Source organism: Macrobrachium nipponense, chromosome 17 (genome assembly GCF_015104395.2).
Source record: "Macrobrachium nipponense isolate FS-2020 chromosome 17, ASM1510439v2, whole genome shotgun sequence".
Taxonomy (NCBI): domain Eukaryota; kingdom Metazoa; phylum Arthropoda; class Malacostraca; order Decapoda; family Palaemonidae; genus Macrobrachium; species Macrobrachium nipponense.
In genome coordinates this window covers 28,814,946-28,835,119 of record NC_087210.1, presented here as the reverse complement: position 1 = coordinate 28,835,119, position 20,174 = coordinate 28,814,946, and the positions used below count along the sequence as shown (strand labels likewise).

The 20,174-nt window shown below is 43.9% G+C and overlaps 1 protein-coding gene across 3 annotated transcripts in view; it reads right to left on the bottom strand.

Annotated features, from left to right (window-relative positions):
• Positions 1–20,174, bottom strand: part of LOC135196154 (leukotriene A-4 hydrolase-like) — a 159,211-nt gene that overhangs the window by 26,697 nt on the left and 112,340 nt on the right. For all 3 annotated transcript variants that reach the window (XM_064222716.1, XM_064222717.1, XM_064222714.1), the window contains one exon: positions 14,844–14,961. In XM_064222716.1, coding sequence (XP_064078786.1) covers positions 14,844–14,961 — 118 coding nt within the window. The remainder of the gene's footprint in view (positions 1–14,843; positions 14,962–20,174) is intronic.

Below are 20,174 nucleotides of genomic sequence, written 5' to 3'. Positions count from 1 at the left end.
CCGCCATTGTTAGTGTAGGTAAGTTACCATCCACTTCCAGTAAACAGGTATGACGACGACACACCTCTCAAATGGATTTCAGTCGCAAACTCCACCTGTGGGCAGGAGGGAGGGCTCGAATCAAATAATTGCTATGTAAGTATGAATAAAACATTATTTCATTATAAAAACATCTTTTATACAGTCTTACCAAGCAATTATTCAGTTGATTCCAAACTGAAAGGTGGAGGGTAGTGGAGATAACACCTTCTGAGACAACTAAATTATCAAAAGGGTTACCGTGTGAAAGTATAGACCATATGCTTGTCATACCTTACCTTGTAAGCGAGCTGCTGCAGGAAAGTACTCCCTCTGGTTGGCGCTCTGCTTACTTAGTAGAGAGTGTAACTAGACCATGCGTCTCCTCTACAGTAGAAAGTGGAAAGTTCCTTGAAGTCGTGGGCTAAACTGCTGACTTAGCAAGGAAACAACAAAATAAGAATGTCCTTGCCCTGGGCGAGAACCAGATACCACAAATCAAAACACTAGATATGGTCACTTACACCAAATACAACCAACAAAACCAATACCCTCTATTGCAAACTGACTGGAGGGTACTACAGGTACTAAGTACCTCCAGACTTCCCAAGGACCCAAGAACCTTGATACAAGGTGAAAAAATAGAGGAACAGACAGCCCCCTCTATGTTGCTTCTCCTAATAACATGCCAGCAACAGATAAAGGCCCAGGAGTCTAAAGTTCTCAAACACGGTCTCTACTTCTTTCAAATAATGTGTGGTGAACACCGACTTAAGACCACCAGAACATCGATTGTAAGATCGCCGATAACGATAGGTTATTGCAAAATGCTAGTGAGGTAGGGACAGCTCTCACTTCAAGCGCCTTAACCTTCAACTGCACGAAACTCATCCTTAACTTGGGAGTGCGCCTCGTTGATGAACGACCTGAGAAAGAAGGACATAGCGTTCTTCGAAAGGGGACAAGAAGGATCCTTCACTGAACACCATAAACATGCAGAATCACCTCTCACTTTCTGTGTTCTATGCAGACAAAATTTTAGAGCTCTCACTGGACAAAGAAGTCTTTCTTCCTCTTCTGGACTGAAAATATCTACTATATTCTTAATAATGAAAGAGCGAGGCCAAAGTTCCGAAGGATTCTCGTTCTTCACCAAAAAGGAAAGGGCAAAGGAACAAACTGCATTTCTCAGAGTGAAACCCACTCTTCTGTCCCCAGCGTGAATTTCACCGCCATGTTTTGCTGAAGCCACTGCAGGTAAAAAGAGTTTTCTTTGTTCAATTCTTCAGAGAAGACGAACAAAGAGGCTCAAAGGGAGGTCAGGAAATATATTTCAGGACTACATCGAAATTCCAAGCTACACAGTCCTTCAGCGCTTTTGATGTCTCAAATGAGCGGATGAGGTCTGTCAGATCACTATTCGACGACAGTTCCAAGACCCCTATGCTTGAACACAGAACTGAGCATTGCTCGATATCCCTTAATCATAGAAGGGGATAACTTCTTTGACGACCTTAGGAAGAGAAGGAAGTTGGCAATCTGACTCATAATGGTCTCAGAAGAAGAGACTTTAGCTTGTCTACACCAACTCCTGAAGACGTTCCTTCAACTGGTAAAGGTTGTTAGAAGAAGTGCGTCTGCATCTCACAATCACTTCTGCAACTCTACACAAAAAAACTTTTGCTCTGGCAAGACTCCTGACAGTCTGAAGTCAGCACAAGAGCAGACAACCCTTGATGGAAGCGATGGAAGTGTGGATGTCTGAGAAGCAACTTTTTTTGAGGAAGGAGCCTCAGAAAGTCCACCAACATGTGAAGAAGGTCCGGGAACCATTCTTTCCTCGGCCAAAAGGGAGCTTTCAAAGTCAGGTGAATATTTTGATAGAGCTTTACTTTGTTGATGACCTCCCTGATCATCCTGAAGGTAGGAAACGCGTAAGCGTCTAGCTCCGATCAGTCCAGCAACATCGCCTCTACTCCCCAGGAACAGAACAACTGAAGACAGTTGTTCTTGGACATTACAAACAAATCGATGGACGGTTTTCCCCACACCTTACATAGATCTAGGCAAACTTTCGTTTGTAGCGTCCATTCTGACAACAGAACTTGCTACCCTCTGCCGAGTTTGTCTGCCAGTACATTAATTTTCCTGTGAACAAAACATGGAACCAGACGGATAAGATGTTCCTCTGCCCAAAGCAGAACATCCTGTGCCTTTGTGAACAAAGTGAACGAGCGAGTCCCCCCTGCTTCTGAATGTATGACAGGGCTGTGGAGTTGTTGGCATGGATGGCCATCACCTGACCTTCCACTAGATGTACAAACTCCCAAAGGCCCAGGAACAGCCAGGAGCTCCTTGACGTTGATGTGCAGGGATTTTTGAGACTGTCCAAACTCCCCACACTTTGTCATCCTGAATAAAATTGTAGGCCGGGGTTCACTGGAAGAACAGACATGCATTCCTGAAGCCTTTCTCTCAAATTCCACCACAAGAGATTGCTCTTCATTTCCCTCATGATTGGGAAAACTGTTGAATCTGGTCGAGACTTCCTGCACCTGTTCGCCTTTAGGAAGAACCGTAGAGCCCTCAAGTGCAGTCTTTCTAGTTTCACGAACTTGTCTACCGAGGAGAGCATACCTAGCACTCATCCACTGTACTGCTGAGCAGCACAACGGACTAGTCAGGAACTGTTGAGGTGTCCGAAGACACAACTTTACTCTTTTTGGGGACAGAAAAGCCCAAAAAATCTGAGTCCAGAGTCATTCCCAAATAGAGAATTCTCTGAGAAGGAATAACTTGGGATTTTGACATATTTATTACTAAGCCCAACTTCTGCGTCAGGCAGAAAGTCCTCTCTGAAGGGGCTCTGAGAGGCCAGTTATCCAAATACACAGATACATTTATCCCCATTAAATGTAACCACTATCCCAAGGGGCTTAGAATCCTGGTGAACATCTGAGGCACTGTCGATAGGCCGAAGCACAAAGCCCGAAACTGAAAAGCCTTGTTCTGAAAAACAAAACGGAGATATTTCCTGGAGTCCTGATGGATTGGAACTTGGAAGTAGGCGCCTGCATGTCGTGGGATACCACCCAGTCCCCCTGACAAAGCGCGGCAAGAACGGAAATCTGTGTCTCCATCTTGAATTTCGTTTTAAGAACAAAACGATTCAATGTGCTGACATCCAAAACAGGCCTCCAGCCCCCTGATGCTTTGGGGACTACAAAAAAAATGTTGTAAAACCCCATCGATGTGTTGTTGACCTCTTTGACTGCACGCTTGAGAATCAAGGGTTTTACTTCTTCCTCAAGTGCCAAAAACTTCTCTTGAGCCGGCAGAGTTAAGATGTTAATATGATGGGGACCTTGGGACAGGGGAGGTCTTTCCTTGAAACGAATGGCGTAACCGAAATGTAGTACTTCGATGACCAAGGCTTCTGCACCTCTGATCTCCATTCCTCCCAAAATTGGTGCAGCCTGGCACCTACGAGCATGTGAAGGACAGGGACATAACTTACTTTCAGTCTTAACTGTGAATCTAGATGAGGACTTGGATGGTGGGCGAAGGTTAGAGCGAGGTCTGGCAAAAAGGGGGGGACTTTCCCCCATGAAAGGGCTGCTTCTGAAGCGGTGAAAGACTTGGCAAAGGAGCACCATAGTTCATGTTTCTTCAAAATTCCCATGGCGAACAAGGAAGCTACTTCGTCCACATCAACTCTTATCACATTGTCTGAACAAGACAGCACTCCCAGCCAATCCTCCCGAAAATCCTCAAAAAGCAAAGTGCAGTCCTCAACTTCCTTGCCAAAGCTCCGATTGAGCAGTCCATAAAGCTAAAGATCTCCAAAACCTTTGAAAGGTGACGAACAAGGTGGACGATCTCAGAAGAAGAAAAGAATGTTTTTGCAGCCAAAACCACTGCTCTTCTATTTGTGTCCACCAGGGCCAAGAAGTCACCCTGGGAGGAGGCAGATACTCCCGAGGAAGGAGCTTCCCGCTGATGTAAAAACGATAACGCTTGTTGATGAGCAATGGAGGGAAGGCGAAAGACGCTTTGCCATGCTCTCTCTTAGTTGCCAGCCACTTATCAACAAAACGGAGAGCCTTCCTAGGACTAGCTTGGGAAGATCTTCCGGATGCTTCTTTTTCTTCATCATGAAGACAGAAGGCAGAAAACAAGGAGTGGCAGGAGAAAAACAGTCCAGAAAGTATTCTAAAAGGAACCTCATCACAGAAGCGTAAGGTGTCGGAGGTTTAGTCGAGACCTGTCCTCACTTTTTCTCTTGCTCTCACACTTGCTCTTGCTCCTGCTCTTGCGCTTGTTCTTGCCTTTGTTCTTCTGAAGACCCAGGAGATATGGACGATTCTTCCTTCTTCAATGTGGCGTCTTACCCTTAAAGAAGGACAACAATTCCTTAAAGTGTTGATGAAAAGGAGCCAAAGCCAGGTCCTCCTGGGATGTATCTGATTGAACGAACGATAAAGACTTACGTCTTCATGAGGAAGAAGGTTTTGGACTTGATATTGAAGTCAGTCGAGTCGACTGAAGTGGTGCTGCTCATTTCATAGGTACCCGCACCTTTTGAACCTCAGTCGAGTCCGCTGAGTCATGAATCGAAGCAGCATGACTACAAGGTGGGTGTGGACTCGAAACTGTATCCCTAGATTTCTTGACAGGGATATGGGAGACATCAGCCATCAAAGATCTCTTAAAAAGGTGAGAGGCCCAGGAACTATGCCAGCGACGCGAACCTGGAGAAGATAAATCACTGGAGTTCGATAAATTTGCACCGAAAGAGATGCCTTTCCAACAGCGCTCAGTCGATGCCTGATTCGGCACTTCAGGGTCAACAGAGGGAGTAAATGCCTGTGGGCAAACCCTGCCAGTCTTCCTTGGACCTCCATTATGTCGGAGGGAGCGGGACAGCGACCTTTGTCTAAAGCACTTCACTTGCATTAGCACTGGGCACTTTAACGATTTCATGGAGGCACCTAACTCCATCATAGTATTGGCCAAATGCTCAAAATTCCTCTCAAACCTTGATTTGAGGCTGGCAATGGTATCAGAAACTGCAACATGGGAAGCTGGTAAAGGAGTCGGAAGTGAAGGGGTTAAAGGACTGAGAATGGGAGAAATATTTCCAGGAATAGGAGAAGAAGCAGGAGTAGGGATCTCCACTAACATGGGAAGGCGGAGGAGCTATAGCCTTACTATCTGCCCTAAGGGCTGCTTTTCTCTTCCTATCTTGTAAAACCTTCTTATAATGTGAACTTTCAAGTTTCCATTTGACATCATCCCAATCCTGACATAAAGAACATCTCAATTCTTTTGAACACTCCTCACCCCCACATTTCCTACACCTAGAGTGAGGATCGTGAATTTCTTTAACTAGCCTAATTTTGCAGCCATCTGCGCAAAACCCAACTCCAGATGAGCTTGAATCTGACATATTCAAGAAAAAAAAAGGCAGCAAAATAAGCTAAGCTAATTCTGAATATCAAAACCACACAAAACTTGTATGTCGCCAATATGTAATCAGGAAAGTCAAAATAACCATCCAAATGATGACGAAGGTCCGCAAAGCTACCGATGTTACTCGGGAGCCGGCAGAAATCCAATTGAGAGGTGTGACGTCGTCATACCTTTTTACCGGAAGTGGGCGGAACTGGTTACCTACACTAATGATGGCAGAGCCACCGAGAAACTTGAAGTTTGGTCTGCTAAGCGTAGGAATCCTACAGCTGAATAATTGCTTGGTAAGACTGAATAAAACTATTTTAATAAAAAATACTGGCCATGAATGAACACATTTTACTGTCGTTTTCACGCCGATAAAAGATAAATTCGTAAATCTTGTATCATTATAAAATAGGATGAAAATAACAAATGGCATCTTTTTTTTACACATAAAACATGTTCCGAACACCATCTATTAAAAAAAAAATTAAAATAAATAATCGCATTCACAACAATTCATATCTAAGTCATACTTCAATTAAAAGCACTTCATATAATGAAAAATGACCTTGTTCCATATAAACAGCAATCTATTTATGCTAAATAGAAGCAAGAAAATTGCTCTGAATCAAGTTAAATAGCAAGAAATAAACCTGCCTCAGCACTCAGCTGATTTTTGCAGGCCAAAACATTGATCGCTTTGTTTGTATTTTATAATACTATAGTAATATGAGACTAACAGTATCATTGGATACAGTGAAGTAAAGCATAACTTTTTAAAAGAGCCAGGGAAAATATGCATATTTGTTATGGTTGTATTTTGGAGGGTCCCTTGGCACTTAGGCTAAGTAGCAATAACTAGACAACGGCGCCATCTATTTAAAAAAAAACTTTTTTTTCACAACAAGAGGTATTGAAGTCATATTTCAACTTAAAAACACTTCATATAAAGAAAAATAGCCTTGTCACATATGAATCGAGTTACTAGATTAATTTACACTAAATAGAAGAAGAAAATCGCTCTGAATTGGGTTAAATATGGCAAACTAATCTTACCTCTGCACTCAGCCAATTTTTCCAAATCCAAAACATCATCAGTTTGCTTGTAGTGTTTTATATGTAATACAACAGTAATATGTATATGACTACATACAGTAGTATTGGATACAGCAAAGTAAAGGATAACTTTTTAAAAGAGCCAAGGAAAAGATGCATATTCGTTATGTTTGTATTTCATGAGGTGGTCTCTGCTCTTTGCCTAAGCCACCGATAACCCAGATATGTAACGGCGCTATAAACCCTACGGACTGTAAAACCCCATTATGAATATATTAAACAAGCGCTGTAAAATTGAAATGCCAGTAACCGATACCAACAGTAACCGGGGGCTGCCTGTATTCACTACGTATTCAATTTATGTTTATCAACTCATGACACATAATCTGTCCTATTCAAAACAAAGTATGTACTGCATTCCTTTCTACAACTCTTTCACAGCCTCTACATAGCTATTTCCCCAACTGAACTCTCATCTTTGCTTTCTTTCCTGTAAACTTAAATTAAATTTAGCTTTGCTTATATTGATTTTCCATCTCCCCAGGTTTTAAACCAGTATATTACTGTACACTCCTCGGTTTCTGCTTTGTGGCTTCCTCCTTTATATTATATAATAAACATTAAAAGACTGTTGATTTTTATGGTCACCAATAATTATCTCAAAGTTTCCTTGATATGCTTGTACGTAACTGCTTTCCTGCCATATCCTGGGTAATTATGATGTCATCCTAAATGAGCTTCCCTGGTACCTTATACCTCTGTGATGTCCATTTAAATACTTGTCTTAGTACTCAGTCAAATACTTTCTAAAGATTCACAGGTATTAGATTTAACCATTTCCAATTTACACAGCACTTCTAAAGTTATTGCTACCTCTAAAACCCATATCATTGGTAAATGGCTGGCACTCAAGAATGATCAATATGACAATGAAAAATTAAAACAGGTTGGACTGTGGTGTTCATTATTCCAAAAAGTGTGCCACGTTAAGCAGCATTCTTTTTGGAATAATGCTACTTCACACCAAAGTAAACTTGTGCCACTTTCGATTGCCCACTCACCTGTGATCTATGGATATGTGATACCCAACTCAACTTGATCCATGAATGCAAAATAATAATACTTAAAATGCAAAATACCCTTAGCAATAGTCAAACCTTCAACCAACAACATATGTATAATGTCAGAAACAAATGCTTGACAAATTTGATCAATCTTAAACATTTTATGTTTATCCATTTACACATTTTTAACTTCAACATTTTATGTTTATCCATTTACACATTTTTAAGGAGTATCAATGCACAACAGTTTGCCAAGGTTTAAAACATTAAGTGCTATTTCTATCTGATAAGCAATCAAGAACTGACCCTACAAGCTAGACCTATGAGCTGAAAAATGACAAATTTTCGAAGACAATTTGTATTTTTCATAGCTACAAACCTGAGGTCTTAACAATCGGATAATTTTCTAGCACCTAGCTGGATCCGATTAAATAGCTCAGATGAAAAAGCAAGGAATCTTGTGAGATCTGGCAACGCGTGCATATATCGGGTGAAAACTTGTCAAAGACCATGCACCCACGCTACCGCGTTCACTCTTTCCCAACCCTGGATGTCATAAGAAGACAGAGGGGTGGCTAGAGGTGGGCAGTAAAACATTAAGACCTTAGGTTTGTAGCTATGAAAAATACAAATTGTCTTAGAAAATTTGTCATTTGTTCATACACGAACAAACCTTCGGTCTTAACAATAATATAGACTTATACTTGGAGGGCATTACAGGCATCCTAAACCAACTGGGGGCTACCCACCAGTCCAACTCCAAAAGAAATATCTACAGGAGAGGGACTGATGTCCGTGAGAAGCTAGATAAACTGATATCCAACAACTCAGCCACTGGGTTATGTACAGTGATATATGGGAAGATTCATTGCAGTAGGGAACTAAAGAGAAACTCTGACTGTTCAATAACAAACCAATGCACCAGGATTCCTTATTACTCCTCACTCCCCCTTGCTAGAGAGCAGAGTATATGCTACTGAATAGAGGATTTGACTATTCAAACACAAAGCAACAAAACTATAAGTTTGACTACCTTACTCACCTGTATCAGACCAGTCCAGCAAATGACATGTCTATTCCTCAACCCACCCGTAGGAAGAAGGAAAGGAACAAGAGTAAGAAAGAGACAAGGAACAAGAGTAAGAAAGAGACCAGCCAACTCACTCATTCTCTCTTCCACACGACCATCCTAGGTAAGATACAAATATGCCCGGTTAAGGGCAATGATGAGTTACACGATCTGCTGGGCAGCCACCACAGGAACTAAGGGGAAAGTGTCCATTGATCTGTGGGCAACATCCTTAAGATAGAAAGAGGTGAATGTGGATTGGTGTAACCAAGTACCAGCGCTCAAAACTCTATGAACAGCCAATTCCTTCTTGAAAACCAGAGGGATCAATACCCCTGACGTCATGTGCTCTAGCCTGAACAGACGTGGCGGTGGAATCATCAAGAGTCAAATACCCCTGTCTGATAGCTTTATATATCCAAAAAGAGATTGTATTCTTGGACACCTCTTTCTTTGTATGCCCCGTGCTAACAAAAGGCCTACAACAACCTGGCCTAAGATGTCATGTCCTCTTAAGATAGCAATGCAGAGCCCTGACAGGACACAACAAGAGCTCTTGAGAATCACTGTCCACAAAGTCATCCAGTGATGGAATGGAAAAGGAGGCGAACCTATCATCTTGCACTGAGGGATTGGGTCTTAGCCACGAATTCCAGGACAAATCTGAAGGACACTGACCCCCAACCCCTGGCGTGCTTCACATCATAGCTCAGGCCATGAAGCTCCCCCAATCTCTTCAAAGAAGCCAAGTCCAGGAGGAAAACCATTTTGAATTTCAAGTTCCTGTCTGATGAACGACGTAAAGGGTCATAAGGAGCTTTAGTGAAACTTTTCAGGAACAAGGAAACATCCCACAATGGAGGCTTAAGCTCCCTAGGAGAACACGACTCCTCAAACCCCTTAAACAGCAATTAAAGTTCCCAGGATGAGATGTCGATACCTCTAAGACGTACCACTAGAACTCAAGGCCGCCCTGTAGCCTCTAATGGCAGAAACACATAAGCCTTTCTCTCCCTGAGGAAGACCAAAAAGTCTGCTATGCGCTGAATAGAAGTTCTGAGTGGAGAAAAACCCTGTTTACGACACCAATTACAGAAGATCGCCCATTTACCTTGGGTAAACGGCAGAGGCAGATTTTCTGAGATTGCTGGACATAAGTTCTGCTGTCTTCTGAGAAAAGCCTCTTGCTCAGAGGAGATACTCGATAGCCTCCAACTGTGAAGAGACAGGGACAGGTGGAATCTTTCTGTGTGGGGCTGACAAAGAAGATGCTGCCACGGGGGAATCTCCCTTGGCACCTCCAACAACAACAGCAGATCCAGAAACCATTCCGCCTGCGGCCACAGAGGAGCTACCAATGTCATCCTGAGACTCTGTGAACTCATCAACCTGTTCAGGACTTGGCAGATCAAACAAAACAGAGGGAAGGCAGACACCTCCAGGTTGTCCCAGGGATGTTGGAATGTGTCCACCGCTAACACCAAAGGATCCGAAACCACAGAACAGAATACCTCTAGTTTCCTGTTGAACAGGGTCGCAAAGAGGTCTAGCATAGGTCTCCCCCAAACCTGGAAGAGCCTGTCTGCCACAGCCTGACGGAGAGACCATTCTGTGCCTAAGATCTGATCCCGACGACTCAGCTTGTCCGCGACCACATTCCTTTTGCCTAGGATATATCTGGCTGAGAGCTCCACTGAATTGCTGACCACCCATTGGTGAACCTCGACTGTCAAGGCGTGAAGTTGATGCGAAACCAGTCCCCATTGCTTGTTCACATAAGCGATCACTGTGGTGTTGTCCGACATGAGAACAACAGAATGTCCCTCTACTTTCTCCCGACATTCCTTCAGAGCCAGAAAGGCTGCCTTTAACTCTAAGACGTTGATATGCTACTGTCTGTCCTCTAAACTCCAAACACCTGAAGTAATGAGGCCGCCTAAATGAGAACCCAAACCTGCGAGGGAGGCATCTGAAAACAGATGGAAGTCTAGCGGAAGAGAACACAGAGGAACACCCTTTAAGAGATTCTGATCATCCCAACCACCAAAGATCTTCTCTCACTTCTGGAGACAGAGGTACCCTTATCAGGGACGAGTCCCCTGCCGGAGACCAGAAGTCCCTGTCTCCATTGCAGAGACCGAAGGTGAAGTTGCCCATGAGGGACCAGCTTCTCCAGAGAAGATAAAATCCCCAGAAGAATCTGCCACTGATGAGCTGACTGATCCTGTTGCGACAGGAAGTCGCGTGCCACTACTTGCAACTTCTCCAACCTCTGATCCGACGGGAAAACTCTCGAGGCTGCTGTATCGATGACCATGCCTAGATAGAGAATCCTTTGATTATGTACGAGATTTGACTTCTCTGGGTTCACCAAGATGCAGAGTTCCAGACAAAACCGAAGCAGATGATCTGTCCTGTAGCAGCTTCTCTCTGGAACCCGCTAAGACCAACTAGTCGTCGAGGTACCTCAGCAAACGGATCCCTCGAGCACGAGCCCAAGTTGAGATGAGAGAGAAGATTCTTGTGAACACCTGAGGGGTCGTGGTCAACCCGAAGCACAGGACTTTGAACTCGAAGACCTTGCCTCCGAGAGAGAAGCGAAGGAACTTACTGGACGACGGATGAATGGGGATCTGGAAGTATGCGTCCTTTAGATCTATCGACAGCATGAAGTCTTATTCCCTTGCAGCTGCCAACAGTGGTTGCAGGGTCTCCATCTTGAACCTCATCTTCCTGACGAAATGATTCAAGGTGGATAGGTCGATCACAGGTCTCCATCCCCCTGATGCCTTGGGCACCAAGAAGATCTAACTCTAAAACCCCGGAGACAGACGCACCACTTCCTCTATTGCACCTTTGTCCAGGGTTTCTGCACTTCCTCCTGGAGAGCTAAGAACTTCGGAGAATCTGGGGGATACAATCACCTGAGCAGAGGTCAGTCCAAGAAGGGGAGAGAGAAGTCGAACGGTAGTAGATACCCCACCTGAAGGACATCTACAACCCACTTCTCTGCCACTTGGCCTACTGGCCTGCCAGGCATCCCCCCACCTGTGGCAAATGAGAGGGAGAGGTGCCCAATCTATCGATGACCCCCTTATTTCTACTTCTGAAGCCCCTCCTTGAACTGTAAGAGCAGGGCTAAAAGGGACATTGGTCCTCTGACTTAGGCTGAGACGAATGGGAAGGCCCCACCGAAACCGAACTCCTAGACGGCTTGCCAGGCAACGATCTCTGCACTTGCTGCTGAACAGGAGGAGGAGGAGGGGCAGGACGTCTCCAAGAACAACTCCAACTTGGACACAGCCTAGTGCACCAACCTGTCCGTATCAGCTCTCCATCGGTCTATTGCGTCCTCCAGCTCAGTCTGAGGAAATAGGAACTGAGATTCTAAAAGATCCCCATTCCTGAGTGCCAACAAGGACTCAGGGTCAACTGATCTTGCCATCCTGGACAATGTCACGTCCCTTCTGATCAGAAGACGATTAGCCCACAAATTGACACTAAGATGTGCAAGATACGAGAACGCCTTGCCCCCAAACTGCAACAAACTGACAAGAGAAGAAGCACTCACCAACCCTTCTGGGAACTGTCAAACGCAATCTTGGCAATGGCCGTCAACCACAAGTCCAACCATAATACTGTCTGGAATATGGAGGCTGCCATAGACTGCAAAGCCGAGGCATCCTGCAGAGACAAGGACGGCGCCACCGACCTCACCTGCTCCAAAGTCAACACTGGCTTGAAACGTATAATGTCTGGGTTAAGATGAAGAGGCAACAAACAGACAGAGTTCATAGCATAATACTTCCTATGTCTCGTGAGCGGTGGAGGAAGCAACTTGGAAGAACCCCTTGACCTAAGAGACCTGTCCCGATCTGACACAGAAGCGTTCACTTTTTGCAAGACCGACTGGACATGCGCCGATAAGGGAGGCTGAAACGACAACTTAGGATCTTGCGTAGCCCCCAGCAAGGCTTCCGAGCAAGTAGGAGTGAAAGAAGACTGAGCCTGAGTCCTACTCTCCAAATTGTTGAACCCACGAATGAGATCAACAACTTCGGTAAAGAAAGACAAAAACTCTTGCATGTCCCCTTTCTCCTGCTCCAGCAATGGAGGCTGAAGGCGAGAAGAAGATGCAGGCTTATCCAACACGCCTTCCTGGTGCAAACCAACTGTAGATCCAGCAGCCAAAGAACCTGAAGCACCAGCAGACCTATCCGGACTGGGGCCACGTGCCAACTCCTGCGATGAACCAACCACAACACTAGGAACACCACTGCGAACACTTGCAATAGATGACTCCACGTACGTGTCCACATATGATTCCGTGTGGAGCAGACTCATGTACGTGTGACAGAGAAGCATCTCGAACTCTTGATGTAGAACGAGAATTCCTTGGAGTCAAACCCCGAACATTATCAATGAGAGGGGGAGGCGAACACTCTGGCTGCGCTACTTCCGCATTCACAACTTTTGATCTTTTCACAAGCGCCTTAAGATCCTTATGATGACGAATAGGCACTGGTGCAGAAGCAAAAGAATCAGCAACATGTGCACGTAACGTACGAGGTTGCAACACACTCACTTCTCGAAGCAGAGGATGATACAGCCACAGCAGATTGCACCGGGGACGCAACACTAACACTTGGGAACACGGATGTGCCGCTCCTCACTCGTCAACGAAGAAAAGGCAAAGTCCTTAACCTTCCAATGCTTGATACCCCGACGTGGCGGAGATGGGGGTGATGGAGGAGAGGATGACAGCACTGATTCCTTACACATCCTCTTGGCAGGAGGCGGAGGAGGTGACGCAACATGCTTGCTCACAGCCTTCTCAGCTGACAAGGGAGCAAACCTATCTTCCAAAACAGAGTCCAGTCTCTTATGAACCACCTGACATGAAGCCTAAGATGGATCCGCAAGAGAGGATGTAGACGACATGGAAGGAAGAGGATAAGTCTTGGATGGCAGCAATGACATCACAGGAGCAAATGATGACAAGGCAGCGCAGCAGCCTCAATCGACAATGCCGATGTAGCAGGGAGAGACGACACTGAGGGAACTGGGAGTGACATCATCAATGGAGGTGACGTCACCGATGGAACTGGGAGTGATGTCACCAGCGACTCTGAGAAAGATGTCGCGGCCTCCCCCTGACCCGAGTTAGCGGCAGGCCTCACTGGTGGAGCGATACAAAATGGCTGACCTTGGGCACCAACGTAGAGAGGGCCAGGGGGAGGAGGGAGAGCTGGGGGGGGCCCTTAGGGGGGAGGCGAGCATCCATGAAATGCGTCAGCAAACCCTCCAAGGAGGATGTGAACCCCATAACCCAAGCAACGCCCAGAGTGCCGCCATTTTGGACGCCTCTGAACCTGAAATATAAGAAACTGATGAAACAGCCTCCTCCCTTGCGGGAAGCAAATTATCTCCCGAGGAAGAGGGGGTGACATTACACACTAAATCACCCTGAGGGCCTCCTGATACTTCCAACGATGAATCGATGGAAGAAAAGGAAGGAGACACAGGCACGACTCTAGCATCATAGGGTGTGACTGCGGAAGACGGCGAAGCATCGGGGGTGGTGACGAAAACCATTCCCACAAAGGAAGGTCGAAACTCTATGATGCTCCCTCTTACTATAATATAACTTCCGCAGCGCTCTAGGCCATGCACGACATTCCGGGCACGGATTCGTTATAGTACAAACATTAGCACAACACCTACTGCAGGTGGAATGTGGGTTTTTAGCTGAAAAAGCCAGGAAACGAGAACACAGGAAACCTGGAGTTCCTGGGCACATATGTTGGCGAGGCCGAGAAGAAGCAGAGGAAGCCATATTAACACAATCACACACACACAAGAGACAATCAAAATAGCAAAAAAAGGCAAACAGCCGGGTAAATGACCAAGAGAGGGCAACCACGACTCTCGACCAGGCGGTTAAGAAAAAGACTGAACGCGTTAGCGTGGGTGGGTGGTCTTTGACCATTTTTTACCCGATATACACACGCATTGCCAGATCTCACAAGATTCCTTGCTTTATCAGCTCTGATTTTTAACTGGATCCAGCTATGCGCTAGAAAATTATTCTATTGTTAAGGCCGAAGGTTTGTTCGCATAAGAACAACACTATTAAAACTAATAACAAAAGCTCAACTTTGCTGGATAAACAAACTTACCTGGTTAGATGACATGTCATCTAAGTCATTCTTGACAAAAGAACATTCTTTTGAAGGATCCCAATTAACCCATCTTTGGCGCAAGTCAGTACATGTGGCAGCTAGTGTTTCATCAAATCTGAAACAATATTCACACATGAAGTTCTAAATTCATAATATTTGAATATATCTACATGATGCTGGTCTTGATATGATAGCACCTAGAAATAAAAAATTTACTACACAGTTAGCTAAATATACTGGGAAGTTTAATTACCAAATACCATAATGTCATGTCTGTAGATACAACAGATGACATGAAATATAATTTCAGGAAATAAAAGCTCTCAAATTCAGCATGCTGACTGATACTGTAAAATCTTGGGTAGCTATCAATGCTATTACTCTGTGACAATACTAGTCAACATACTTTTCTCCTAAACTTTTTCTTTGATAGGTTTCAAAATGAGTTACTATTTTCACAGAACCACTAATCATTTTGAGAAGTTTCTTTTACACTGCATTTCTCAATGCAGCTTTCCTACCAAAAAAACTAACATGAAAATCGCAAGATTTTTTTTTATTCCAACTAAATTCATTACAAAATATGAAAATGGAAACTGAAAAATCTGCTGAAATTAACTTTACCAGTAAAAAAATTAAATCTGTGAACATATTTCACTTGAGAGAGAGAGAGAGAGAGAGAGAGAGAGAGAGAGAGAGAGAGAGAGAGAGAGAGAGAGAGAGAGAGAGAGAGAGAGAGAGAGAGAGAGAGAGAGAGAGAGTGTGTGTGTGTGTGTGTAAAACATAAAAGATATTCACCTGTCTCTCTAGCTCCCTCCATCCAACACACTATGGAGACAAAGGGTAGAGGATCTCTTTCTTTCCCTTCCAACCCTAGGCCAAATCTAAAAAATAGTATCACTAATATGGGAAAATGAGATCACCTAGTGATAACATTAACCGAAAGATGGAAAAAGTTTGGTATATGAACAAGAGCTCTGTAAAAGAAAGAGATCAGGAATGAATGAAAGGAAAATGCATGAGAAAACAGATCAGAACTGATATGGGATTTGGCGAGCTTTTCATAAAATAACGAAATAAAAGTCTAAAATTAATTCAATCTCTCTCAAATCTTTCAAAATTATTTCTTATTCCTCTTTCTATTATCATTTGTAAACACTTTTTCTTGATCTTATACTTAAATGTTCATTACCCTGAGGATTATAGTGTGGCCACAGCTGAGGAATATTTGTGCATATTGAACTATACTGTAACCATGACCACCATCATGAATTTGTTGCTAGTGCTTATCGTTTGTTTGTATGGTGTTTTTACGTTGCATGGAAGCAGTGGTTATTTAGCTACGGGACCAACGGCTTTACATGACTTCTGAACCACGCTGAGAGTGAACTTCTATCACCAGAAATACACATCTCTAACCCCTCAATGGAATGCCTGAGAATCAAACTCGCGGCCACCAAGGTGGCAGACCAAGACGATACTGATTATGCCACTGAGGTGCTGTTAGTGCTTATCCTCTAATTAGTGGCATCACTTCATGACATCACACCAACAGTAGGCTTTCCCTATTCATAGGAAGTCTCACCCTTTCTCTCCCTACCTACATCACTGCTTCACAGCCTTATCATTACCCACTGTCTTACTGCCCAAGAGGTGGTCAAAGATGATGCCCTTTCATCCCCTTCACCTTATCTCTAGGTTGGGGGCTGTCTTCAAGAGATTTGGGTCTTCCTTTGATTACCTTTGACTCCTACCCTTCTAATCCTGTGATGGATGAGAAAAATTCTCAACAACAAAATGACTTCCATGCAAACAGACATCATTAAGGAGATTTCATCTAAGTTGCTGGACTTCTTATGTTTGGTCTTACTTAATCCAAAATTTTCAGGATCTCAAACAGCTAAACAAATTTCTTTGTATAACCACTTCTGTATGAAGAGAGGACAATGGAGTCTGTATGAAGTTTATGTTTATTGATGGGACTTCTTTCTTCCATAGAAGTGTACTATTACTTCACCATTCACTTGCTTACCAGCTTACCAAGTAATTTTATTTCATTGGCAAGGCTGTTTTCAAGTTTTTAGCCCTTTGCTTTGGTCTGTGTACTGTCCATCAGGTTTTCACCTAAATTTTTGACCCAGTAGTCTCCTCATTGCATCATCTATGCTTGTGTCTTTACTGCTATAAAGGTTCTGGCTTTTTTAAAAGTTGAGTCACCCGCAGCTTCTCTGTAATTGCATTTGTCCCTGGGTCTGCAGGTCAAACTGGAGAAGTCAGATATGTCAACATCCATCGAAGTGATATGCATGAGAATGTTTCAAGACACAACAGCAGAATTAGTCCCTCAGAGGAAAGTGTGCCACCTCCTCAAGCCATCAATGAGCTACTTCTTCACCCTTGCATTACAGTAAGTCTTGACAGGTCTTGATCGGCTACGGTCTCTCTGGAGAAATTTCCCCTCTATATCTCCAGCTGGCTTCCTATTGGAAGGCAGTCATGGTGTCTCCAGTCGTCAGGATCCTGACGACACAGACTTCATCACAAGCTCATTTGGTGAACAATTGCCAAAAGAAATAGAATGGAATTCTTCTATTTCCTCATGATCCACAGACCATGTTTACAGATGCTTTGACTCTGGGATGAGAATTACACTTGTTAGGGTTTCAGGCCCAAAAATAGGCAAATGTCTTGATAAGTTGTTGCAAATGTCTTGATAAGTTGTTGCAAATAAGTCAAGGCCTACAACACCACTGCCCTAAAGCTTACCTGCTGATTTAAGGGGAAAAGGTCAGCCACTCTGTTTCCTACCTGTGGTTATATTTGCTTGAAAAGAGAGGAATGGCACCATCATCCCTCAATTCATATCCAGTTAGATGCCCTTTGAAGGAAACATCAAGTTCTCCCGTCAGAGTAGGTCCCTTACTTTGATATTTACAAGGTCAAGTGCCAAAGGGGAATCTACCTTGTTGGATCTGTTTGCCATGTTGCTGATTGCCAGACTTCCTCCACACTGTTTTCCATATCCAGATCCTTTAACTTAAGGTGTATCCAGCCATGTGACAGCCTGGGTGCATATGCATTTCCTCCATTAAATTTTCTGAGAAAGGTACGAAGCAAAGTTTTGACCATTGGAAAACTTTTGAATAATGTTCATTTCCCCCTTTTGACCATGTTGGTGATCACCAGACTCCCGCATTATTCTCCATATCTTGACACATTAGCTTGGGATGTATCTAGACATGAGAAAGCCAGGGTACCTATGCATTTCCTCCATTCAGTCTTCTAAGAGGTATCAGCAAAGTTTGAGCCTTGGAGAACTCAGGGATAATGCTCACTGTTCCTTTCAGCATCAGTTGGAGTGGTTCCTGGACTTCCTGAGCTCATGAGTTATTCCAAATCTCCTCCAGCTTTGAGGTTTCTCCTAAGCAACCTTATTTCAACTGATTTCAACCTCACTATCAGTCATTGCATCTTCAGGCACGGCAATAATCAAGCACACCCTCAGTTAATTTTCTTAAGGTTGCTGGAACCACTACTACCACTCCTTGTATATCCTCTGCCAGAGCTCTTCCAAGCAGTGGGCAAGTCATGGCTCGGTGTTACCAACAGTCCTGGTTCTTTCTATGGCTATTTAGGGTTATCACTCTGCCTTGTCTTCAGCATGGCCTCGACTTAGGAAATGATAAATATTTCTAATATTGTCTGCCACTTAAGCACACCAATCCCTTAGATTTCAGAGAAACCTGAAAGTTGGAACTTTTCCTTGGTTCTTTGCAGCCTTGTTGTGTCAGCTTACAAGCCCCTGTTGGATGAGTTTTTTAGCTTTGGTTCTTCACCTGTGCTTTTGTTTGCCATGGATTGCTCTGTGTATGTCAAAAGAACTCCAATATCTTTCAGGGGAAGTTTCCTACTCTAGCCACTGTTCCTCAGTTTGTTTCTTATTTGACATGGAGTTTGTAGCCACAACTCAATCTTGTAGCTGGAATAGTACTCTTTGCTATTCATACTCTGCCTTCAAATGCTCAAAAGAACAATCTTCTATGATCCTATCCTTGGAATAAAGAATCCATTATCCCCATCTCATCTGTTTCTGCATGTCAGGATCAGCCTTTATCCAAAATCCTATATTTTGCATTGGCTACAAAATTCACATTTTTTAAAAGTAAGTTGTATTTTTTCTAACTATAGAAACCTGAGGTCCTTTACATAAGGAATTACTTTCAGTGCCAGCTGGAACTCGGTAGTAAGATTCTATAACAAGGTAGTTAGGCAGTAACTGCTTGTCCAATTGTCGGGAGTCCCACCCGACTGGATGTAAACATTCCACTTTGCTTTAGGCCCAGGAACAGAATGAGGGGTGGCATGAGGTGGGCCTATATGTAAAGGACTTCAGGTTTGTATGATTAGGAAAAATACAATTTACTTTTAAAAATTGTGATTTGTTCCTACATGTTATACAAACTATCGTTCCTTTACATAAGGAAGACTCACTTATTGGTAGGAGGAATCTGAGTCTTGTGAACAGACTGGTGTTCGCCCAACCTAGGTTCCCTCCCTGGTCGTAGGAGCAAGGGGGAGAACCTAGCCTCTGTCCAACTGATCGGAGTAAGATCACTGCAAGACCAATGGCCAGACATCTGGACCAATTCATAAGAGGGAGGCTGTGTACCTCTTATGAACAGCAAGCAAGAACTTAAAGTCGTAAGTAAGAGGTCAAATATAAAGCATTGGGTTTGTCTCTTACTGCTGTCCAATTCCCCCCTTGCTAGGGAAGGAACGGATATATGCTTCTATCCCTAACTAAAGAGATAAAATGGAGCTCAGTCACATAGCTTACCTGCCCCGTCGTCCTCTCCAGCATGTGCTGACCACTACTCTCTGCCCGCAGGAAGAGAGAAGAAAAGAGAAAGGATGAGAAGCCAGTCACACTCATTTACAAGGATGAGATGCAACCTTGTCCTGTTAAAGGAGCTGGGTAAGCTACACAACTTGTTGAGCAGCCACCATAGGTCCCAAGGGAAAAGTGTCCAAGGACCTATGGGCAATATCCCAAAGGTAGGAGGAGGTGAAGGTGGTCTGGTTGGACCACACCCCTGCCTTCAGCACCTGTGCAACCGAAAAGTTCTTGCAATTTGCAAGGGTAGGACCTATACCTCTAACTTCGTGGGCTCTCAGACAAAAGGTACTGGTGTCGAAACTCCTTTTGGAGTCGTACGCTTTCCTGATTACCTCATGAAGCCAGAAAGAAATGGTGTTCTTGGACACTTCTTTCTTGGCCATCCTGGTGCTAACGTAGAAGTGTTGACACTCAGGTCTGAGGTGTCGAGT